Source organism: Anas platyrhynchos, chromosome 10 (genome assembly GCF_047663525.1).
Source record: "Anas platyrhynchos isolate ZD024472 breed Pekin duck chromosome 10, IASCAAS_PekinDuck_T2T, whole genome shotgun sequence".
In the NCBI taxonomy this organism is placed as follows: Eukaryota; Metazoa; Chordata; class Aves; order Anseriformes; family Anatidae; genus Anas; species Anas platyrhynchos.
This window is the reverse complement of record NC_092596.1, coordinates 14,763,743-14,787,753: the sequence shown is the minus strand read 5'-3', so window position 1 is coordinate 14,787,753 and position 24,011 is coordinate 14,763,743. Positions and strand designations below refer to the sequence as shown.

The following is a 24,011-nucleotide window of genomic DNA, read 5'->3' as shown; positions in this document are numbered from 1 at the left end:
ACTCTCTGTTATTTCATTAACACAAGACATGGGTGGAAAATTAACGAAGAGCCAGAACGAACCATCTGGGTTACCAGTCCCCTGCCATTTAGGAAGCTGTTCCAAATGTTCCATCCCTCTGTTACTGAATGCAGCTTTGCTTTTCCTAAAACAGAAAATCACCTGATATAGCATTCACAATCAGGCCATTGTGCCACCTCTGCTTAAGTTACATTGGATTTAGAGCAAAACCTTATTATAGGAACATTCAAAGTTTTTGCCATTTTCTCTTTTCCTTCCCATAGACACAAAATGTGACTATAGTCACGTACACTTACAGGATCCTTGCTCCTCCTGCATTAAAAATGAATTGTTGATTATAAATGGTTTAATGTGAACAAAAGACTATAGTGACCTCAGCGTAGTGATTACACATATTGAGATTACAGCCAATCAGCAATATAAATCAATATTCCCAATCTTTCTTTGACAGTAGGATTATAATGGATTAAACAAAAGCTCAGCATGTACTTTAAAATACCCTTGATCATCCCCTATTTCTTCACAATATACACCACTATAGGATTAACTACACAACTCCCATCTGCTTATCTCAGAAGCACAGGTATAAGAACTCTGCTTTGTCGGATACGCCCATTCCTATTAACATCATCCATCCGGAGCTTTTTGTTTCTTAAAGAAATAAAGTGCAACACTATTACCTAAGCCTCACGCAAAGGGAAAAAAAAAAAAAAAAAAAAAAAAAAAAAAACACTTTTGTAAGCAAGTTGTTAAAACACTCCACAGAATTAATAGTGATGTTAAGTTTAATTAGTTCTGTTAGCTAAGTGACCGACAGCCTGGAAGGTTGGTTCCAAATTTAACATAATGCACACAAAGTAGTTAAACATCCATTATTACTTAAATAAATCCCCTAAATGGCTAAAAAGTTGTGCATTAGCCGACAGCCTTGATCTAAGAAGTTAAAGGATTCCTTTGCAAATACCCCCAAACTTCAAACACAACTTTTTGCTGGATTCAGCAGACTCCTTTATGTTTGCAATTACCTCTTCCATTTCAGAAACATGGGAGAAAGGAACACCAAAAAGCACAATTGGTGGGGGATGAGTGATTTAAAAAAAGAATACTTTAAGTCCTTTCATTCTCAGAGGTATTCTAGAGTAAGCAAAGAGATGAGCACAGATTTATTCCTTCAGTTAGGGGAAAATGTACTCAAAATGGTCACAGAATATCTTCTCTAAGCATAGACAGAGATACTTGGCTGGTTACAAACAATACAGATACATTTTCAGCCCTATCAATTTGCTTCATTTGGAATTCTAATTATTTAAAGTTCAGATAAATAAAGTGATCTTTCAAAATACTGTATGTAAGGCATGTCATATTCAGTGCATATTCAGAATAAAGAGCATTACCTATAATTCACAGTGTCTAAATAACTATGGTCCTTAACTCCTTCAGTTAAAACTTATTGAGTTAATTATTGGTTAACTACAGCATTATTATGGATAAGGAAATGCTCTACAGCCTGGAGCAAAGACTGAGTAAAATCTGTAATCCATTGTCTCAGGAATTAGGAGGGCCACAGTCAGTTTCTATACCTTCACCTCTTAACTGGTGTCTCCCACCTTTAAAGAAGTTAAGGGCAGAAATAGACTGTTGTATACACTCTCAAATAATAAAGTATTAATTACATAATTTATTAACCACAGTAATTGCTTAATACAAAAATTTGAATGGACTTGAAATCCTGTATCTGATCTGCTCAGTAGATTCATGTTGTATATTATTTTTATTTCCGGGACACTGAATGCAAAGTAATCCCACAGCATCCAAGAACCATCATACTTGTTCTAGCCACATCAAGAACCACTTTTCTATGAGATACAGCCATGTGTCGTAGCTCACGTGCAGCAGTAACACTCAAGCTCTGGGATAGTTATTCCAATAGAAGATTTACCAAATTGCCTTGTAAAAAAACTAATAGGCTGAAGATCTTTTCTCTTAAATATTTACATTTGTAAGAGGCTAACCACCACACAAATGTTTTTACAAGAATTTCTGAAAAATTTCAATCCTTTTTCTTCAATCAACTATCTCAGTCATTTGATCCATTAATCCACACAATTGCAACTGACATACAGGTCTTAATTTCATTTTTTTCTAAGAAATGATTTTATAAGTAAAGGCACAAGATATTTTTTTGATTGCCAGTATTCCAATGTTACCCTTACCCCGACGTTCTAGTTCCATGTTAATCATTTCTTTATCAGTTTTACCAACTTCAGAGAATTTGATCTTCAGATTAGGGGTTAGAGCAAAGGAAGAGAAGAATAAATCAAATCATCATACAGAACCTGAGTTCTCAAATTGACTACAGCTGCAGCAGAGTTAGTAGGTGACTTCATTCCTCAGCCATGAGACAAAAATTTACCTCTTTATATTAATTTGGCTGCACTTATAAGTGCCAGATGTGTCTCTACCACCAGATTTGGACTGCTCAGAACTATTTAGAACAGGCTAATCTGTTATTGCTACACTGAAAGTCAGTAAATTCTACTAAAGGTAGGGTTAACCTAAAAAATTTGCTGTCTCTCTGCCTGTCTAAATGGCCACATCTTGTAGTTGTTCTCACAACCTTCACCATCGTGGAAGAGGAGGCAAAGAGAGGACAAACATTTCACTTGTGCGAAAAATATGTTTAGAGTAACAAGCACTACATTTTATTTAGATATAAAGCAAAACAATTTATCCTACTGCATATCTATCCATCATTTCTAGCCACATTTTAGTTTTCACACTATAGTGTCCCCTGAGTACAAGCCAACTGGCAGCACTACAACAAGTGGGATTTCACCTTGTTGATATTAGGTTCTGGGAGAATTTGAATATTGGACTCTTTCCTGCTCTAGATATAGATAGAGACTTCCATATCAAAGTAGTAAGTAAATTGCTCTCAAGTGGAAACAATCTAGCATTAAAAAGACTGACAGTTTTCTACACAGTTTGGACAAAGTTGGAACTTGCTGCTGTATAAAATTGTTTTTATTATTAGGTCATATGAGAATATTCTTTACTGAGAAGCCTTTCAGTCCCCCATTATGATGTGATCAGGTAAACAATATGTGAACAAGACATACAGTATTCATTAACATAGTAGATCAAACTGTTCAGTGAGTTCTGGCTCATTTTTTGCTTCTTTGGCATAAAAAACTACATGAGTAAATATTTTAGGCAGCATTATAAACTACTTCATGGTTATAGAAAATCTCAAACACAGTAAGACAAACACTGAAAGAAGCCTGCTGAGACTCCTCCCCCAATGCAAAGATGCACAGAAGTTTTCAGATACAGTAAAACACAATCTTAGTAGAATATTTTACTGCAAAACACCTTGCAGCTTGGGTTTCCAAAGTATAGGGCTTGATGCACACACTGCAAGAAGTTACAGACTATATGCAGTGGGACTACTAAAGCTACAGGAAAACACACGAGTCTTTCTGGAACTCTGCTAAAAATAAAAATAAAAAAAGCTCAAGTCCACCTACATTCATTTTCAAAACTGTGTCCACAGAGAACAAACCAGCTTTCCTTGGACCCCTTAGTTCTCAGGCAGATCCTTTTGTTGTTGTTGTTTTTTGCTTGTTGGTGTTTTGCTTTTTTTTTAATTAAAAAAAAAAAAATCAATCTTGACACAATAAAAAGAAGAATGCATCTGGGACAGTTATTTTGGAGCATTTTGGAGCACTAAAGCTTAGTATAGCCTAGTAGTTTTTGGAGGATTTACAATTATTTCTATTAGCAATAGAGCTGGTCTGCTCAAGGACTCTCTTTTGGCAACTTCAGTGACAGCAACATTAGGGGAGGTGAGCTGCACAAATGGACATGAAACAGTTTTGTTTTAATTGGTCTAGAGCATGTGAAATGCTTCACTTTGAAACACTACAAACCTGAAAAGAGGATTTACATAAAACCTTTATGTTGTTTTCCAAGCATACAGTAGTGTTGCTATGCCCCATTGGGAGTTTAAGTGCAATGCTTTCAGCTAGAATGGACACCTATATCTGTCAGAGACGAGAACCAAGTAAATTAAGTATGGGATTACAATAACTAAGATCAGTTTCTCAAATCAGCCTATTGACAAACTGCAATCACTTAAGAGTGGATTACCCACTGGATTATGAACACTGAGGTTCCCTTCTTACAGCACCTCAGACAAGGCCAGTGCTCCCTCTCTGCAAGTATAGCCTTCATTTGTTAACGTGTAAGTAGAAAAGCAGTAACACTGTAAATTGTGTTGCTCTAAGGTTACTTACATCCTCAGTGCTTGCATGGATTACTAGGCAGGTGTCTAGCCACTTTTTGATCTGCTGACCTTGCCTGCTTAACCTGCTGCTGTGTGTGGCTAGCCAAAGAACCCCAATGCTCTCCTCCAAGACATTCAGCCAATATCTACATCATTTATCCCTTCTAAACATACTTTTCCCTTCAGACATCATAGCCATTTACACTACCTAAATCCAGGTTAAGACTTGCATCCTCCATAATGCTACTCAGAGGCTCTGTAATCAGCATAACTTTCCTCAGCACCAGCCAGGACATGACCGTGCTGCTTCCTAAAGGACAACTCTCGCAGCCTGGGTAATGAGATGTTGATCACTTCCACTAACTCCTCTGACCTATTAGTTCCAGCAAATTGACTGTTCCTGTGCCACATAGTGCTCTCTTAGAAAGCCTGTTCCATCTCATTCTTTACCATCCGATGCTTTGACTTACATGTTACAGCCAAAAAAAAATCCTCTCAGATAACGCTGCTGAGGCTTTATTCAATGCCTATTGAAAGTCACGTGTTTGTCTCCCTTTCTCACCTGCTATCATTTCTGAAATGTAGTACTTCTCAATAATTTGAATAAAACTGTTATAACAACGTGCTTGCAAGTTAGAAAAAAGACTTTAGAATAAAATGATTTAACAGTATTTAGCAGTCTAGCTATTCCTCACCACTTTTGTTTCTAAAACAATCATGTTTTTGTTTTCTCCCATGCTAGCCTGCATATGTGGGGACTGTCTGAAATCCATGCAGTACTCACTAGGCTTCAGTATAGTTCTGAAAAATCCCGAAACAAAGCTTGACAGTGAGTAAACAACTAGAGTGCCAAGACAAATGCTCTTTCATGCTGAGCTATGCATATTCTCAGGTCCTCATAACCATCTGTCTGTAACCATATCTGATAAGACAAGGAAGCATGAGTACCTGAGCGATCACTATCCTGTAAGTGCATAATATCTAATGCAGTGAGGCATGATCTGTGATGATAGTTTCAAGTATAGTGGTATCTGTGAAATTATAAAGTATTATTTTGAATTGCAACATTTATTTCAACCACTGAAGTTCCTCTCAAGACTTGCTTCTATGACTTTTTCCAGGTATGCTCCCCTTCTTCCTGGTGTTGGAGAAAAGGACTACAGGCAACAAATCTTCACCCTGTAGCAATCAGGAAAGCAAAGAACCCACTTCATGAACTGCTCAAACTCTAAGCCTAACATGCACTTCTTGTAAGTCATGGACTGGCTCAGCTCTGCCAAACTGGAACAGAATCTCTCCTGAGCACTCAGGCACCTTCTTAGCATAAAGGTAAGCTCTGTGAATGGATGTTATATTTCTGTAAAAGTACCTTATCTAGTGAGCACTTTGCAGGGATGCTTTCAAGTTCTTTGTGAGTATAGCACATACATGTATGTGCTGCAACATAGGGAGACAAGAATTACTAGTCTATTTTTATTTCTGTAATCTATTTTTATTATCTAATGCAAATTAGATTCTATGCGTGACACAGATCAGATACTTCGCTTTACAGTAATTATAACAATAAAAATGAGATAAGATTTATGATAGGCTACATTGTAAGGGAAAGTAGTTGGTATGTCTTATCTGCTCAAGCTAGTTAACTTGCATAAGCTTTGCATTTGACCGCAATAAGCAAGCCAGCAGAAGAGGACTAAAGTGACAACCATCATTACTGAAACAAGAGCAGAATGATGACTCTAGATGTTTGGAAATCACAGAAGAGTTCTGCAGACACACACCTGAATACAAGCTGATCCATGGCAAGCCATTAATTAATACTATTAATACTAACAAAAGTAAAGCTAGTTAGGTAGATGACCATCTAATGGACAGCTAGCCAGTGCACATTTAAAAGCTTGTGATACTTCAGAAAGCTGAAAGAACACCTTGGAGATATACACAGATAGTAAATTTATTGCTTATAAACTTCAAGTATTTTGGAGCAGTTAAGCAAAAATAAAATCCACAGATAATGAAGCTCATTACAGGTAGGCATTGAGGTCATATTCCTGCATATGCAGGAAATGTCAGAAGATAAAGTGTTAACTTCCATATTTGAAAATAAACAACACCAAAAAAAATATTTTTCTGCTGTAGTTTCTTCCACACTTTCCAGTAGCAATTCTTCACCAAAGCCATTCAGCCATGATGTCAGGCTCCTCCATGCGGCCAGCCATTCCATCTGAAAAATCAGTCTCTTGCTGAGAAGTTATTTACATTTTCCTGCTTTCAATAGGAACAAAAAAACACCTTCCTTCCCCCCCCCAAAAAAAAAAAAATACAATAAAGTTTTCCTCACTGCTGCATAAACACTTTCTGCAGTCTGAATTCAACACTTATTCCCAGAAAACATAAGTATTTTGGCCATAAACACAAAACACAAGAATCCGCATATATGAACCCCCAGAGATATTGATTGCACAGCAGCTTTAAGAAAACAGAAGAAAAAACACTAAGTACTGACTACTAGCTAGAAGTCCCCCGCAACCTTTTACGTTAATTAAAGGCTCAGAGGAAAAATCACATAGAAGTTACTAAAAAAGAGCAATTATAGATATTTAAAGTAGGCATCTTTAACAGCCAAGTGAGAAAACAGAAGGCAAACAGAAATAGTTTTTTTTAAGCTATAGCATTTTAGATACGTTAAGTAATTCAGAAGAATCTTTACCTAAACAAAGATACTTATTACTGAATAAAGGCCTTAAATATGCATAATTAAAAAGATAATAAATGAATAAAACCACAAAAGTATACTTAAAGGAAACTCAGAAAGCTAAGGCAACCATTCTAGACCCTACTTTAAGATAATAATAATTAAAAAAAAAAAAAAAAAAAAGCTTAAATCTACATATTAGCTTTTCCATAATACAACAACATCCTATCCCTACTACCCAAGCAAACACAAACACCACCTCCCTACCAAATTACTCACCACTCCCAACAAGGGCCTTTTATATAAACCTACCCTTAGCACAGTGCTCTGGAGGCTTGTCCTATAAATTTGGCAATGGCAAACAGCTGCTGCTTATATACACCAGAGAGTTTGAGACAAGAAGCTGCTTCAGTCTGGTAAGTGTGCCAGTTTCAGGGCTCTTCTTTCTTTCTAACAATTAAGCTGACAACGAGAGCTACTTATAAAGCATAGCGTACAGCTAAGTTCTATATGTGGTGAAAGCTGCTTTTAAAGAAATACTTGTTATAAGTGAGTTATCTTTCCTAAGATAACAGGAACTGTCCTAATTGCTCTGTGAAGTATTTTCTCTCTAATAATGAAAACTTGTAGGTACTGTAAGGAAAAGTTCTGTAGCCTTGTGAGTATGACAGGACTATTACTGGCTGCAGCACATCATGACTCTCAAAAGTACCATCTGTCCTCAAATAACCTATCTAAGAATAAGGAAGTAATAGTCAATTAGGCGACTTTGCTCCCTTTGTCTGGATTTACAGCAAGAGGATAGCATCCCACATGTGATGAGGCTAACAGGGTATTGGAAATATTACTCTTAAAATAATGACTGACTTCAACCATTACCTGTGCTGATGCTTAAATACGAAGTGAGGACTTAAGTGCTTGGGGGCTGGACCTATATCCTACTAGGTATTTGCTATAGTTCAAAAACTGAGTTTTTCTTTGTGAACTGCTTCTTAGATTAGCTTTTGACACAAACTGATTTAGAGTATTATCCTATATAGACTACTGTTTTATCCTCAGTGATGCTATCAGAAAGTATGTGGCTTAACCGTAAAATTAGCCAGCTTTTATGTCTTTATTAAAAGCTCCTGAAACAACAGGGAAATAAACTTAGCTTAAGTAACAAATAGATTATGTTCTGTGGCATGCCTTAATTTTGTGATCTTGCATTGAATTTTATATACTGAAAGAAGAAAAATGTAATTCTACAGTAACCATAATTCTGAATAGAAATTAGAGATGTATTAGGAGCAAATGCTCTATTTTAAAGACTTATCTCTAATGCAATAATAATGGTATGTTTTAAGTTAGTAAGTTATGTGGAGGGGGAGGGAACAGGATGGAAGAAGAGGCTAAATACATATGATAATGTAGTAGAACAATTGAAGTAGGCAGTAGATGCAAGGTGTTTATGTTTATTGACAAGGGAAATACAATATTTTTCTGGAAAAACACATAAGTACTGGCCATGGAACAGCACAAACCACTGACTGTGCTCTAGAGTCATCATATACTTCAATGTAGGGCAAGTGGAGCTGGAGCTGTGGGGTATGTGCCTGTGTTGCTTCATTCAGTAGGTTATGTCTACAGTGTAATTTCCAGTAAAGCTCTCTATCTATACAAAGGAAGGTGACTAACTAGAAACACAACTGTTATTGTGTTTCTATATTGTATTATTTTATTGTATTATAATTAAATGAGTCAGCTCCTTTGTAGATATTACAAAAAAAATAGGAACAGTTTAAAATTAAAAATTACGTGCAAGTATACACTGGGACTATCTCCTATCTTGTCTTAAATGTAATACTTAAGATTTGTTTTGTTTGTTATTGTGTGGCTTCAGTTAAATATGCAATGATAACACAATTAGGAAATGGCAAAGGATAAACATCTTCAAAGTCTAAAGCAGTTCATGTTCCAAAAAGAGGATTCTACATCTAAACAAAACCAATTATTTCAGTCTTAGGAACCATCAACAAATTATAGCATGTAAATCTTACAGGGCAGATCTCTAATAGAGATAACAGAATCTGGTAACTAAACTTTTTTAATGAAAGAAAAACTTTCCTGTTGAATTCTTTTCCCTCCTCCAGGGACCCAAAGAAAAATCTTGTTTGCATTGCTATAGCTTTAGACATGCCATGTTACTCTTCCCTAAAATTAATTTCCTGTTTATCAGCACCCAATCAGATCTGCTGTGGTGTGCATCAGGAACTCTTAACGCTCCTTAGCATTTGATCCTCAGAGCTCCTGTCATTAATCTCAATTACAGCAATGAATGATTAGCACTTACAAGAAAACGGCATGGACTGATTTTTGTACTTTGAAAATGCACAAAATATATGGACCACCCATGAAAAGTTTCAGTCAAGTGATTTGCCTTGTAGCATACAAACTCAGGGATGGGAGATGAAATAAAATCAGTTCTCCAGAGAGGATTTTCCCTAACCTTAACAATACTCTCACAATCTATACTCTATATGTGCTTAACTACCAGACTTCTGACGTGGAGGGAAAGCTATCCGATAAGCTTGTTCACCACGGACTTTAATTCCTTGAAGGCTTCTGGCCTTCAGGAAAAAGCCATCCTAACCATTGAGCTTAGGGCTGTGATCCGCACCCCTTTAGGTTGGTGTTTTGCTTCTGGGTAATTACTTCTGGCAACTCAATGTGCCTACACAGGGTAGTTTCTAATGTAACCAGCTCTATGTTATGCCATTTACCAACAAGAAGGGATTTGTAGATTCATAGTGGGGACATCTTTGCCTTCTATTAGCTTCTCTATTAGCTTCTGTAGGTCGGTTGCCAGCTGGGGTGGAAGCACTGCCTGTGCCGCTGGCTCTGGTGCTGCACTGAGTTTTTGTTGTTTGTTACGCACTGAGTGATTATGGAATAATAGTTACAGAAGCATGTGTTTTCTTCACGGGTCTTGACTCCCTCGGGAGATTAAAGGCTCAAAATTCCCTAAAACGGTCAAATTAGAATATTTGTTTCTTGATGGATATAAGCGGTACAGTGCCAGACGCATCTGAACAGTGACTTGCAGCAGCGCTCGGCTCAGCACGCTGCTGGCTGCTATCACCTGCACGAAGGCCTGAAGCGAATATAAAAGCAAACGAGGTGCAACGCCGCTGCCACCGGCCTTTGGCCGCCCCCAGCCCGGGCTCCCCGGGGCAGGCGGCGGGGCACGGACACGGCTCCGGAGCCCCCGGGGAGGCGGCGGCAGCGCGGGCCGAGGGCGCCCCCTGGCGGCGCTGAGCGGCGCGGCATGCCTGCCCGCACCTAACATGGCCGCGTCCTGCCGTCCAGCGGCGGCGGGGTGGGGGGGAAATGGCGGCTGGTTGCCAGCGAGCTGAAAGGCCTCGCAGCAACGCGGCTGCTGCCGCTCCCGTCCGAGCTCGGGGCAGACCGGGGCCGGGAGGGGGCTGCAGGACCGCAGTGCGGGGCGGCCGAGCTGCAGGTCGGCGGTGGAGGCTGTGCGGCAGTGCCCTCTGCGGGGCGGAGACGGTCCCTGCACGCCTGGTCCGGCCATGGGTGGCCCGCGGGGTCTGCCCTGGGCTCCTCTCTTCCCGTGTAACCTCAGACTCTCTGCTCGTGCTCGGGCTTTCCCGCTGCCGAAGCTGTTTTTTGGCTGAAGTGGTCCTTCATCCTTCCCTGGTGCACGGCTTCACCGATTTATAACCTGCAGCCCAATATAAAGTATCTTTCCTGGTGACACAGGCTCGCTCTCTGTTCCTTTGCACCCCGGGGGCTCTGGCCGGTGTGTAACAGCACCCGGCGAGCTTTGCTTCCTGCTCCGTGGCACCGGTGTTGGGCTGCGCCATGGGCAAATCTTGCTGGTAGCTGCTCACAGCTGGCTGTTTCGGTGGCCTCTGCTCCCTGCCAGCTGGGGTCAGTGACATTCTCGGTCATCGCAGTGGCATTCCTCCTTTCTGCTTACTCCTTTGGGAGTGGGGCAATTAAGGTTATTACTCACTCTCCCTGCAGTGCTCCAATCCATATGCTGATAAAGCCTTGCAGATGTACTTAATCAGCACATTCTGCAGAGCGATTTGCTGGTTTATGCCAAAGATGTAAACAGTGGCATAGGATAGAAACAGCTGTAAGGGCACGTAGTGAAACATCTGTCCGGCCTGGCAGTTGCCATGTCCCTGCAGGAAGCTGTCACTTCCCCATCATTTGATGCTCTCAGCTCCGTTGCAGGCTGTGGAAGACCATGGGGAAGGGTCCGACTGTCTGTTGGCATCATGGGCTACAGCTGTGCTGACACCTGGAGCAGAGGACACAGCTGTGCCAGGGGGATGGAGGGAGATGCCCTGTCCATCTGTTGGCTTGGAGCCGCCTTTATCTGTTGCTTTGGCAAAGTTTGGGTGCATTACCTCTGAACCATTTCCTATGGTTAAAGACAAGAAACCACTTCTACCTCTGCCTTAGGACGCTTCTGTCCTGGGCTTTCTCCGCAAGGAAGGGAAAAGCCTCCCTCGGATGAGGGGCTCTGAGCAGCCTCTCGCTGAAAGGCCCAGCAGTGCCAGCAGCTGCCTCCATCCAACCTCCCAGCTCCCACAGCCTTAATCCTCCCTGTGCGTGGGCTGCCTGCAAACTCCCCTGCGCTGAGCCGTGCCGCCCCGCGGGGCCCCTTCCCCGCTTCCTGAGCGGCCACAAAGACCCAGGCACAAAAGGCTCTCCCGGCACCCTCCCTGACCCCCCGGCAGCAGTCCGCCCTCGCCGGCCTGTGCAGGCCTGCAGGCGGCACCGACAGCCCCGCCGGGGCACGAACACACCCAGCAGGGTGTGAGCAGGCGGCACGGAGCCGAGTTACGCACCAGCACCCGCCTGGGAGCTCAGCCTCACGCTCACCTGGCCACCCAGTGCCCGCTGCGGGAGCCCGACAGGGAGCAGGTATTTCCCCGTGGGAAGCACCGAGGGGGTGGCAGTGATGCTGGTGGGGTGGAAAAAGGGGAAGGGGAGTGTGGGGGTATTGCCCTGCTGGGGGTTTGGGGGGAAGGAGCTGCCTGTGCTGCTCCCACAGGCTCTGGAGAGTGGGGATGGTGAGCACAGGGGAGGTGTGGGGTGGGAGGCTGGGAGTGGGGTCTTTTGCTGCTCTGGGATCCCCCCACTGGGCTCTGTTTGCCCTCTTCTGGGGACGACAGGGCTGGGGACACTGGCCAGGTTCTGCTTGATGTGTGGCACAGTGGGTGAGCGGGTGGCACCCAGCCCTGCCTGTGGCCACCCGGTTGTCCTGCACCAGCACCTGGGTGCTGTGGGGGCTCCCCACGGGGCTGCGAGCATGTTGTATGCTGCTGTGTCAGCGGCTGTAGCTACGTTATCTCATCCCAACAAGCCTTCTATGCTAGGGCTGGCTGTGTGCCTTGGAGCTGTCTGCTGGGAGCTGAAGGAGGGCAGCTTACACCCCTGATGGTCCCCAGCTTTCCCCCATGGAGCTGTGCAGCATCCGCTGCCTGTCCAGCCCACCTCAGTTTGGGACCCGTGCCCTGTGTAATGGTGATGCTCGGTGACACCTGGCACTGCCGCTGCAGTCCAGCCCCTGGGATAGGGGAACGGAGGGGGCAGTTTCCCTCCGAGTCCCCTGCAGTACTTCCAGCACCCTCCCGATCACTCCGGTGGGGTAGGCGGGTAGCCAGTCCTACGCTGCTGCCGCCAGGCTCTGGTCCTTGGTCCCCTGCCAGGCTCAGCTGTGCGGTAGACAGCACAGGGCTGAAGTTCGTTCAGCTGATGACCACAACCACGCCTGCTGTACTTTGTACCCTGTGTGGGCGCCAGCTGGTGTCGTGACAGCGTTCCTTTGGTACCAGCAGCTGGCCAGTGCCCTGCTGGTTTGAGCAGTGAGAAGGGGTCAGGAACAAGTGCCGGGGATGCTGGCTGAGCCCACTGCTCCCTGGTGAAGTGGTGCAGCAGGGCAAGCAGTAACGGGGATGGGGTTTCAGGGCACGAATAAAGGCAAGCCCATTATATTTTGCCTGCTACCTGCAGCTGAGCACCGGGAGTGTGGGGACCATGGCAGAGCTTCCCAGCCCTCCTCCTCCCCTTGCTGGTGTGTGAGGAGCCCTGCACGCAGCCTGGGCTCTTGCTGGGGGGTGCTGAGGCTGCCAGAGCCTGGAGCCTGCTGGACTGGTTGTGCTGCATAACCAGTGCCCTCCCTGGGCACCGCTGCTTGTTCTGGCACCGTACCTCGCCTGGGGCCATGGCCAGCAGCTCTGCTATGTCCTGGGGCTCTGGGGCAGCTACGGTTAGATGGAGCTGGGGTGCCCCATCCCCACGGGGGCTGGGTATCAGGAGGTGTGTGCCGACACGCTGTGTGCATCCCCTGCAGGATTGTGACCCACTGGCCCACGACTGCCCTGCGCTATGGCTGATCCCCCCGGCTGCTGCCGCCCCTGTGCCACCTGCCTGCTCTGCCTCTACAGCTGCCAGTGGATCACTGCCAAGAAGGAGAAGAGGAAGGGCCTGAGAACCACCAAGGTGATGCTGTGGGAGGTGCTGAGCTGGGGCTGGCCAGCCTCTGTGTCAGAGCATTGGGGAAGGGCTGAGCCCCCCAGCCCAGACGTTGGGCTGCTGGCCCCATAGCACTGGTCCTGAGAGCCTGGGGTGCTCTGGGACCCTCCCTGCCCAGAGACAGTGGGAGAGAGATGCGAGAGTGTCAGGGAGAGGATGAGCCGTGTTCCCACTAGGTGATGAGAAAGGCAGCGCAGCAGTGTGAGTCTGAGCCCCAGCCATCCCCTGCCCAGCTGGGCGCACGTCTGCGGCGAAGTTCACACGTGCCTGGGCGGGCAGGTCCTTAGGCACAGGGTGCCCTGTGAGCCACGTGGAAGGCACGGTTCCCGGGCAGGGTGCATCCCTGTCGGGGTGCTGGCAGGGGATGTCCCCAGTGATTTATAACTCGAGAGGGGTGAGGCTCTGGGATTTTCTGAGGTCTCCAACTCCCATGGGAGCGGCTGCGCTGCTGCTTGCCCCGTCTTGCCTGGAATGTGAGAGCTGGTCCAGGCTGCCAGGTGTCCCGCTCGGCACCTGGCACCTCCGTGCACATGCGGGGCTGGGGATGGAGACCTTGAAGCTGGACCTGGCTTTAGCTGGGTGAGTAGGAGCTGTCTGGGGGCTCAGAGTTGTCACTGCTGCTCTGGAGCACAGCACCTGTCTCTTCCCAGTCCTTCCAGTCAGACCAGCCCATGCTCATCCCAGCTAACAGGACAGCACCTGGTCCCTGCCCCTGCTGCTGGCTGGGTGCTCCCTGGGGTCTCAGCACCAGCCGTGTGCTGGGTGCCCTGCAGATGAGTGCATGGTTGTCCTCTGTCTCTGGCTTTCAGTGTGACTGCAGCTGGTTCCTCTTCCTCTTCTGCGTCTTTCTCTTCACGCTGGTGTGGCTCTACTTTGCCATCATCATCCTCAATGATTTCCACAACTTCAATGAGTGAGTAGGATCCCCCATCCAGCCTTGCTCCTCACACGCCCCCATCCCTCTGACCATCCCCTTTGCTTGCAGGTTCGTTTTCAAGCAGCAGAAGCTGTGGCTGGACTGGTCCCTGGTTCTGCTGATAGCAACAGCAGTGCTCATCACCTACTCAACTGTGCTGCTGGTGAGCCTCACAGATCCCCCCTGGGCTGCCAGGGGATGGATCCGTGCCTGGCATGGGCCAGGTGGAGCCTGCAGCATCCAAGCCTGTGTGGCTGGAGACCCTGCATGTGTTCAGGGGCCAAGGCTCCTGTGGGAAGGCTGGGTCTTGTGCCCTTTGAGGGCTGAAGTATGGGGTACAGCCCAGCTCTGATGTCTCCTCCTTTTTCTTGCAGGTCCTTGCTTTGTGCTTGCAGCTCTGTGGCCAGCCCTTGAAGCTGCACTGGCTGCACAAGGTGAGAGGCTGTTGGTGCAGAGAGATGCTGGCTGCATGCTGGGCATGTTCTCTGCCCAGCCCCTCTCCTGCATCTTTCTGCCCCTGGGTAGCAGGATGTTATACGTGCACCCCTAACTGCCCTCTGCCCTGCCCCACAGACCCTGCTGATCATAACTGCCCTCGTGGTGGCTGCGGCATTCACAGGGCTGGGAATAAAGTGGGCGGATGAGTGGAAAAGCGCACGCATCTCCCTGCAGGTGAGTCAGCTTGACATCAGGGACACCCCCGCTGTCCCAGTACCTGACTTGAGGGGATGAGATGCAGGGTGGTGCCTAGAGCCCTCAGCATGGCTGTGTGCCATGGGGAATAACCCTTGCTTCAGCCTGGACTGTGCAGTTCTGTCTGGAGCAGTTGCAGTCAGGTCATGGATGGTGGAGGGACAGGAGGGGCACCTGGTCCTTCTCTCCCTGGCACTCTGCCTCTTCCCGTGGCACTAGCAGATCCCTGCCGTTGGACCACATAGATTTTGGGGTCAGGGGCTGGGCTGGTGCTGGCTGACACCCTACCTTTGCCTCCCCAGGAGACAGGTCCCTTCCTGCACATTGGAATCGTGGGGGGAATGACTCTCCTTGCCTGGCCACTGGCCAGCGTCGTCTACCGCACCCGCAACACAGGTAAACCCCCCCCCAGGTCCCCACCTCTCCCTGTGGCTGGGTGCCCAGCCTCCTGCACCCCACTGAGCAGCACTGGCAGCAGAGCAGCGTACAGGGTGCAGTAGGAACAGGTCCTCAGGACTTAGTCTGGTAGTGATGCATCACCCCTGCTTTTGTATTTGTTGCTCATCATGCCCAGCCCTTGGTGCAGCATCAGCTCTAACTGCTTTGCAGCTGGAGGAGACGTACAGATGGCACACTGGGTCCTGCAGAAGTCCTGGGTTAGGATGCAAGGGCATGTGAGGGGCTAAGAGAAACCCTGCACTGTTCCTGAGGCTGGGGATGCAATGTCTGACCTAGGGCAGCCATAAGTGAAAGCTGAGACAGCCTTGGCTTGTTCCTAGCAGCCCCCAGAATGCTCCCTGTGTACCTCACTCCACCTTCTGTCTGTGCCTGCAGGTCTCAAGGTGTTTCTGCTGCTTGTGTACAGTGCAGTGATGATCGCGCTGTACCTGGCTCCTCTGGGAATCACCTCCCCTTGCATCATGGAGGAGAACCAGCTGCCCCCCAAGCCAGCCCTGGTTGGCCACCGAGGAGCCCCCATGGTGAGTGACAGCACCTGCAGCGTGCTGCCACAGAGCTTGGGCTGGCACTGGCACTGGACCCTTGCTGCTGCCGTAGCGTGGCTGAAAGGGGTGCCTTGGGCCAGCACAAGGGCTGGAGGAGGTGGGTGAGGAGCGTGGGTGCTGCTTGCTGAGCTCTGCTGGACCGGGAGCAGGTAACTGCAGAAAGCTGGACTGTGTAGGATGCCAGGAAACAGAGCAGACATGCTTTGCACCCATCCTTCGTCAATCCCCCACTGCACCAGGGTCACACAAGTCCTGTTGTGGGTGTCCTAATGCTCAGCTGAGCTGCCAGGTGCTGCCTGCAGCCAAGTGGGTGAGTACCTTGCCCCTTCCTGTGCTGACACCACATCCTTTACAGCTGGCCCCCGAAAACACCCTCATGTCGCTGCAGAAGGCGGTGGACTGCGAGGTGCAAGTCTTTGAGACGGACGTCATGGTGAGGTAAAGGGGCAGCAGGGATGTGGTGGGTGGAAGGGGCCTGTGATTGCAGGATGTACAGCCTGCACTTGGTGTTAGACCTGTTAAATGGTCCTGCCATTCCCACCCACCTCCCCCCAGCATGAGACTGAGGTGGGGGCTATGCTTAGAGTGGCTGGGAGGGGACAGAAATGCTGAGGCAGGGTTAGGAGGCAAACAGCTTGTGACACAGCCTCCCTCTCTGCTCCTTTGACAGTGCTGATGGGGTCCCATTCCTCATGCACGATGAGAAGCTCACCAGGACCACTGATGTGCAGAAAGTGTTCCCTGAGAGAGCTGACATGAACAGCACAGCCTTCAACTGGACAGAGCTGCAGCAGCTGAACGCTGGCAACTGGTTCCTGGAGGTCAGGATGGGTGCACTGGGGGGCCAGCAAGAGCCCTGTCCTGGGGGGCACTCCCTTTTTGCAGATACCTGAGCAAGGTGTAGGAGCACTTCCATGCCTGCACGAATCCCCGGGGTGCAGTTACACCCTGTGCTGAGCTGCAGCTGGGCTTTGCTCTGACTCCGCAGCTGAGTCACGGGGAGGCTGGTTTGAGGGCAGATGTCTGATGTGCCCTGACAGTGCTTGTGCTGAGCTGCGCAGCCTGCCTGGGCTTGGAGGCAGCTGTGGCAATGCTCTTCAGGTGACTAACAACCTGCCGAATGCCCACAGGTGCTGGGGCTGCTGGAACAGCGCTGTTAGCAGGGAGAAGGGGAGAAATGCCCTATGGATGGGCAGGCAAATGAGCTTTGTGCCCCTACACGGAGAGGCCAGGATGGGAGGCTAGAGCTGTTACAGGCACAAGTCTGGGAGATGGAGGCTTGCAGGCTCTGCTAGCGGTGACTGATTCTTTCTCCATTGCAGCGGAAACCATTTCCCACTGTGCAAAGCCTTTCGGATAGTGATCGTGATGAGGTGACTAAGCAGAGGATCCCGTCGCTGGAACAGACACTAGAGGCAGCTAAGGAGAGCAATATCTCCATCATGTTTGACCTTCGGCCGGAGAATCACAGCGATTACCAGAGCTTTGTCAATGCCACCCTGGATGTCATCTTAAAGTCAGGCATCCCGCTTCAGCAGGTGAGCTGGCCTCCACCCTGCTGCTGCTGGGCCCTGCTGTCACCCTGCTGCTCTGCTACCCAAAGCACCCCCACTGCCCCGCACACCCCATCACCATGTGCTCCCTGCTGGGCATCTTGTTGCACAACAGACGCTGGGGCAGCTGTTGGCTAGGTCCAGGCATGGCCCTGATAGAGATCCTGGGGATTTCCAGCTGTGAGATGTTGCCAATAATTAAGAGGTTAATGCCTAAAGCTTCAGACCCCTGCGAATACTCCGATTCCCCACGACTGGCCACCCTGGTGTGTAAACAGTGACTCAGTCAAGGGAGGGGAGCACAAGAGCATGAAACGAGTGCTCATATTTCCACCTCCCTGCGCAGCACCGCACCTCTCCCTGCAGCTCCTTGACTTGCTGCAATCTCCTCGCCTTCCTTTGCACTTCACCCAGCCTCCGCAGCCCAAGCCACGTTCTGCCCTGCAGGGATGAATTAGCACCCGATTCACTTTCACTCCTGGCTCTTTGGGAATTCAGGGTATAGCAAAAGCTTCCACTATAATGCTGGTCCAGAGTGCGTTCCTGCTGCAGAACTGGGGGCAAAAGCTTGCACTGCTTGATCTATTCAACCACCCAGAATGACATAAAGGTCTTGCTGCAGCTTTTTTAGGAGTTGCTTTCCCCTTGCAGTGGGGTTTGTTGTGCTTGCCTCTTGGCTGGTACAAACTCCTAGGAGTTTGCCCTGGCTGAGATCCTCCTGGGGACCTGAGCACGGAGGTGGGCAGGAAGCAGCTTTCAGAGCAGGCAGCGTGTGCCTGGGTCTGCACGGAGGTCTCTGGAGAGCTCGGGAGTGCCTCTTACTGCAAGTGCTCCCTGGCTCTTGCCTAGGTCCTGTGGCTGCCGGATGACTGCAGGAAGCAGGTCAAAGAGAGAGCTCCAGGCATCCAGCAGATTTATGGCCGGAAGAGGGACCAGAATAAGACGGAGCAACTGCAGCGTATCAACCTGTCCTACCAACACATAAGCTTTGAGGAAATCAGGTGAGAGCAACAGGCTGCGATGAGAGGTCAGGGCACAGTCCCAGCTGTGTCCCAGGGTCTGGCAGAGGTGAAGTCCCCCCAAGGCCACACGTGCCCCACCAGGCAGGGCTGGGGATGGAGCTGGCTGCCGTCCTCTGCCTGGCCAGCAAATCTGCCCTGGGTCTGGCTCTCCAGGCGGTTCTCCCACGTGGCTGCAAGTGCTGGATAGCATCCCAGACATACGGGCCTCTCCGGCTGTGAGTTGAGCATGCTGGCACTCTGCTGTCTGCCGCACTGACCAGGCTCTCCCTGTGCAGGCAGTACCGCCAGGACAATATCTCGGTCAACTTGTATGTGGTGAACCAGCCCTGGCTCTTCTCCGTGCTATGGTGCGCAGGGGTGAGCTCTGTCACTACCAACGCCTGCCAGGTGCTGAAGGAGATGCAACACCCCATCTGGCTGCTGGTAAGTGAAATCTCCATCTTCCACAAGCCTTTGTGCAGCACAAGGTTGTGGGTCCCATCCTGCAGCTGCCAGCAGGGTGGGCTTTGTCCCATGCTGTGCTGCTGTGACAGCGTGACCCTGCAGAGACCTGCTGGCATGGTGGGCTGTGTGGTGCCACCAGCACGGTGATCACAGCTTGGCTCATTGCCCCCTTGCAGCCCAGCAGAACATACCTCATGATCTGGATTGTTGTGGACTGCGTTTCCTTCCTGACAATCCTCTGGGCCTTCCTCTTGCTGAAGTAAGTTTGACCCCTGCGGCAGACTAGGGGAGGCTGGGGTGGTGGGTCCTGGGTGGCTGGTGAGTCCCCAGATCTGTGGTATCTGCTGCCACCTATCCTGCACTCAGATCTTGAGGTCTTCTCCCATCTGGTTAAGTGATACAGAAGTGCATGGAGGCAGCTTTTTTTGAGCAGCCTGCTCCTAAAAACCTGACCTGACCCTCCCCTAAGCTGCTGGGTGCCTTTGGCCTGCACTCGCTACCTTGCTGTGCTCCCAGGCCAGGGGCTGGGGGCTTCCTCCTGTACCAGTGCCACATCTGCCAAGAGCAGATTCCTGTGGACTGGGTCCTGTGGGGCCCCACACTCTGCAGCTGGGAGCTTGAGGGAGGAATGGGAGGGGCCCAGACTGAAGCACTAACATCGATCCTACTCCATCTCCTAGGAAATGCTCCCAGAGAAGGCAGCCAGTGGGTAAGTGCATGGATACCAGCTCCCCTCTTCCTGGGGGCTCCCCCCACTGCTTCCTGGCTGGCAGCCTGCTCCAGGGGGGTGTGTGATGGAGCTGAACGGGCTGGGGGAGGGCAGGGAAGCCCAGCACAGGGAGCTCCTGTCCTGCCCTTAGCAAACAGTCCTGTGGGGTGGTGCTGGGGAGTCCCACGTTCCCCAAGTCCTTTCAAACCGGCTTTTCAGGCAGCCCTGCCTGTCGCTGCGGGATGGTGGCTGCCCGCACTCACTGTCTTCTTTCTCTCTGGTCTCCGCAGAGTCTGAGACGGACGTGCTGCTCACGAAGATCAACAGCCTGATGCAAGACTGACCCCTCCAGCCTGCATCAGCCGTGGGGAGGGGCAGACAGACGTGCGCAGCTCGAGCAGGGAGTGTTCCTCTGGCCAGCTTCAAGGCTGCTTTCCTTTGTAGGCTCCTTCCTGAGCTTGCGGTTCCTGGCTCCTCGCGTGGTGCAGAACTGCCCTCAGCTGAAAAGACCTGGCACTGTGTCCCCTGCTCCTGCTGGCACGGAGGGGACAGAGCCTGGGCGGGGGGTTGCTGGTGCTGGCATGGGCCCTAGGGGCTGAGCTTTTTTCCAGCTGTGCTGGGGTCAAGACCTCAGCCTTAGGATGCCGGTTCAAAGGCTGGTGGGGTTTCGAGGCACTGTTTGGTGCAGGTATGGGGCAGTCTTAGCCTGTCACCATCATTTCTGGTGATAGGGGCAGCAGCACTTTAACCAAGGTGTCCATGGGGCATGAGGAATTAGGACTGGATGCAGTAGGGGCATAGGATGGAGCGGGAGCAGAGCCCTGGGGGATGCAGGAGCCCTCCTGCTGCTGGGGGCCAGGGCACCAGCTGCCCACACAGCCGCTGGTGCTGGGGGGTGGAAAGGGGCTGTGGGTGGAGGGGGCTGGCTGGGCCACGGTCCTGTGTTCCTCAGCATCGGGCACTTCGCGGCGGGGCCTCGACCTCCCTCGCTCCTCCTTATTTATGTCAATAAATGAGAGGCACCGGCGGCGGTGAGTGAGCTCGGCAGGACCAATTCCTCCTCCCCAAGCCTGCGGCGGCGCCAGCCGGGGCTGGGCTGCGCCGTGCCCGGCTCGGGGCAGGCGGCGATGCGCGGTGCGCCCGTGCCACCTAGCGCCGGCACCGGGGAGCGACACCGGGCCGAGGGGGGGGGGACAGCGGGGACACCGGAGCGGGGGGACCCGGGGATGCCCCTACCCGGGGTGGGGGAGGCCGGCGGAGCCCCAGCCCGGTGCCGGGGGCTGGAGGGGCGCTCCCGGAGGCGGTGCCGGCGGCGGGGGCGGGAGGGGGGTGGCGGGGGCGGCTCCGGTTCCCGCTGGGCGGGGCAGGCGGCGGGGCCGCTCCCGGGGCTGGCACCGAGCGGAGCGGCCGCCGGTCGCGGCGGAGCGATGATCCGCAGGGAAGGTAAGGAGAGCCCTGCCCCGCCGTGCCCTGCAGTGCCCTGCCTGCTGCACCGGGCACCGCGGCTCAACAAGTGGCCGCCCCGCCGCCGGTACCGGAGAGCTGCGCCCCCCCCCCTCCCCGGGCTGCGTCCTGGTGCTCGGGGTGCGGGGATGCGGGGTGCGGAGCGCGGCACCCCGGGGTGCTGCGGGAGGGGTGTGGGGGGCACGCTGCCGGTCGGCGCGGGGTGCGCCCCGGGGCAAGGCGAGGGGGGTCCCCGGCACCGGCTGCTCCTTCCTGGAGGTGCAGGAGGGGCTGGGGGTGCCCCCCCCCCGGGTTTGGGGTGCGGGGTCACCCTGCTCCCGTGCCCCCTTATCCCGCTGTCCCTGCACGGCACGGGCTGGGGCGGGATGCTCGCAGAGGGTGCCCGCTCTGTGTCCTGCTGGCGGGGTGGCCCCCCCAGTTCTCCTCCTGCCTCTTTAGCCTCTGCCGATAAGGTGAGGGATGACCAGGCGAAGATGACTCAACCCCGCTCGCAGGATGCCGGGCACTTTGTGGAGCCGCTGATCCTGCGGAGAAGGAAGTGCTCGGTGCGAGCACGGGGCTGGGACGCCCGTAAAGCCCGATGAGGCTGGAGGGCTGGGAAGAGGGAAGTCCCTGCTTTTCCCGAAGCCGGAGTGGAGCCCGGCTCTGAGCAGGGGCGACTCACACTTCCCCAGGCTCCTTTCTCTTCTCCTCCCGCATTGAGTCACCGTGGGCTGGTGGCACAGGCGAGCCCCCTTTCTCTTTCAGGAGTGGGGAGGAGAGCCCGTCAGGGCGAGCTGGGGCAGCAGGTGGCACGATCCCCTGCCAGACACAGGCCCCCTTGTCTGGTGACCTGAATTCCCTGCCCAGAGCCCTGGGACAAGCAGGCCATCCTTTCTGCATGAGTTCCTGGGTCAAGAGATGAGCCCCTGACAGTGGCGGGATGCCTCCCCCGCCTCCGCACACAGACGCCCTTTGTCTGCGGGCTGCCTGGGTGACAAAGGGAAATATTCAGTGGCAGGGCCGGGACGGGCTCAAGGTCCGTGGGAGCTCCCCACCCATCCGATATGGGTCACATCTGGGGCTGGCGTTGGATTTTGCCCAGCTATGGAACTGAGCTTGGCAGCTCCGCACGTCTGCCCAAAGAAGCATGGGGCCACCCTAGCACAGGGAGATTGCAGCTCCACTACTTCAGGCCCAAAATTGTCCCACAGCTATGGTGAGCCAGTCTTCACAGCAGCCTCCTGCTCCCCTCCCAGCCAGCATCCCTCTCAGCAATTCTCACACTTCACCCTGTAAAGTTTTTCTGCTCATGGAGCTGAGCTGTTTGCAATATCTTGTGAATGGGGCAGCTGCAGCTGCACTCGTCTTTGCTGTGGCCATCTAGCCCCTCGTGGGAGAGTGTGCAGTGCCTCGTGGCAATGCCAGCAGCCCTGTGCAACAGGGATGTGTCTGGCTCCTGAACAGCTCTCTGCCTGTCTGGGAGGTAGCAGTGGTACTCTTTAAAATCCAGAGCTAAAAAACAATTGAGGTATTACCTAGATGAGCTCTTTGCACCACTCCGAGGGTGCACTCAAGCCTTCCTTGAGGATGTCTGCCCATCTTTCAGTATTAATGCCTTGTTACTCCTGTGTTGCCTCTACAGACACCGAAAAGGCAGTGGAAATCCTTACAAGATACCAAAGCACCCTGCTGTCCCCAGAGGAACAGGAGTTAAAAGCCTCCATCGGAAAGATCTCGCACATCTTCCAAAGTGAACTATTCCAGGCTCTGCTGGGTGAGCCCCTTTGTTTTGTTCTCTGGGGCTTTGTGGTCAGTGGGTGCTGCTGGCAGCCTGATCCTGTGTGGGTGCATGGTACTGACCGCGCTGGGTGCGTCCTGCACAAGCACCTGGGTGCCTGTAATGCCAGGGGCCTGGACTGCATCTCCATTCTGGGGCTTGGGCAGGAGGTAGAGGGAACAAGGGATGCAATTGCCGGCTGTTTGTAGTGTGAACGGGATTCCTCAGGCAGGAGACTGTCAAGGGGTAAGGCCTTTTCCATCCTGTCTAGCACCTCCGATCTATCCAGCACCTGCTAAAGGATGCTGCGATGCCCTAAGCATGCCCTGTGTGTGCAGGCAGAACATGTCTGCAGCTGCTACTGGGTTTGCAGCCCTGCTGCCACCCAAGGACACCCTGGTGGCAGGCTCCCATTCCTTCCTGCACCCCTCAGCCTGATCTCAACCTGACACTTCCTATTCTTGCTGCTGACCCGAAGGAAAACTGGATCTTTCTACCTCTGGGAGAGAATCCACACATGCAGCACAAGATGGCCTGCCCGTGCTCAGCCCACGAATGCTCTTGAGCAATGTGCTGTGTGAGCACCTTCCTTTCATTCAAGACATGGATGTGATGGTGAGGCTTGTGCTTTACCTGGGACCAAACACACAGTTCAGAGTATGGTGTAGCTCTCTCCATATGGATTTAGGCAAACACAGCTGGACTCTTATCAGGGAACACAGCTCCTCTGTACAAAGCGCAGCTGGCTTTCTGAATGATGCCATTTGAAAACCCACTTTCTCCATGAAGGTCTTGTCTTAAAATGGAAGATCCAATGTGTTTTGGTGCTTGAATCCACTCTCTGCCAGAGCAGACCAATTTCTAGCTGGGTGGTATCAAACACAAAATGTGTGG

The 24,011-nt window shown here is 50.8% G+C and overlaps 3 protein-coding genes across 16 annotated transcripts in view; 2 read left to right on the top strand and 1 right to left on the bottom strand.

Annotated features, from left to right (window-relative positions):
* The window catches only part of HTR2C (5-hydroxytryptamine receptor 2C), a 333,447-nt gene extending 331,061 nt beyond the window's left edge, over positions 1-2,386 (bottom strand). For 7 of the 11 annotated variants that reach the window (XM_038184419.2, XM_038184418.2, XM_013096695.5 and 4 more), the window contains exon 1: positions 2,235-2,386. The gene's annotated coding sequence lies outside the window, so the exon portion shown is untranslated. The remainder of the gene's footprint in view (positions 1-2,234) is intronic. The other 4 variants (XM_013096705.5, XM_072042905.1, XM_038184430.2 and 1 more) reach the window with 1 other exon arrangement.
* A 4,915-nt stretch (positions 2,387-7,301) lies between these two features.
* Positions 7,302-20,937, top strand: GDPD2 (glycerophosphodiester phosphodiesterase domain containing 2). 2 transcript variants are annotated; one of them, XM_005016600.6, is made up of 16 exons: positions 7,302-7,417; positions 13,372-13,520; positions 14,363-14,466; positions 14,539-14,632; positions 14,844-14,903; positions 15,043-15,141; positions 15,465-15,558; positions 15,997-16,142; positions 16,522-16,604; positions 16,837-16,987; positions 17,489-17,704; positions 18,569-18,720; positions 19,017-19,164; positions 19,362-19,444; positions 19,866-19,894; positions 20,185-20,937. In XM_005016600.6, exons 2-16 carry the CDS (start codon positions 13,407-13,409, stop codon positions 20,235-20,237), a joined length of 1,626 nt encoding a protein of 541 aa, XP_005016657.1. In that variant the 5' UTR covers positions 7,302-7,417; positions 13,372-13,406; the 3' UTR covers positions 20,238-20,937. The 2 variants fall into 2 exon arrangements, with proteins under 2 accessions (XP_005016657.1, XP_005016656.1); XM_005016599.6 differs by lacking the exon at positions 7,302-7,417 and adding an exon at positions 11,467-11,939.
* Positions 20,938-21,209: 272 nt separating this feature from the next.
* DLG3 (discs large MAGUK scaffold protein 3) overlaps positions 21,210-24,011 on the top strand; it is an 80,785-nt gene continuing 77,983 nt past the window's right edge. For all 3 annotated transcript variants that reach the window (XM_038184315.2, XM_038184316.2, XM_038184314.2), the window contains exons 1-2: positions 21,210-21,337; positions 22,983-23,114. In XM_038184315.2, the coding sequence (XP_038040243.1) occupies positions 21,322-21,337; positions 22,983-23,114 (148 nt within the window). In that variant the 5' untranslated portion in view covers positions 21,210-21,321. The remainder of the gene's footprint in view (positions 21,338-22,982; positions 23,115-24,011) is intronic.

What these genes read in the sequence shown, in the direction of transcription:
- GDPD2 (XM_005016600.6), top strand. Translation starts at nt 13,407, where the DNA reads ATGGCTGATCCCCCCGGCTGCTGCCGCCCCTGTGCCACCTGCCTGCTC. An exon ending in AGGGCCTGAGAACCACCAAG is followed by an intron (nt 13,521 to 14,362) that starts GTGATGCTGTGG and finishes TCTGGCTTTCAG; the next exon opens with TGTGACTGCAGCTGGTTCCT. An exon ending in AGCTGCACTGGCTGCACAAG is followed by an intron (nt 14,904 to 15,042) that starts GTGAGAGGCTGT and finishes CCTGCCCCACAG; the next exon opens with ACCCTGCTGATCATAACTGC.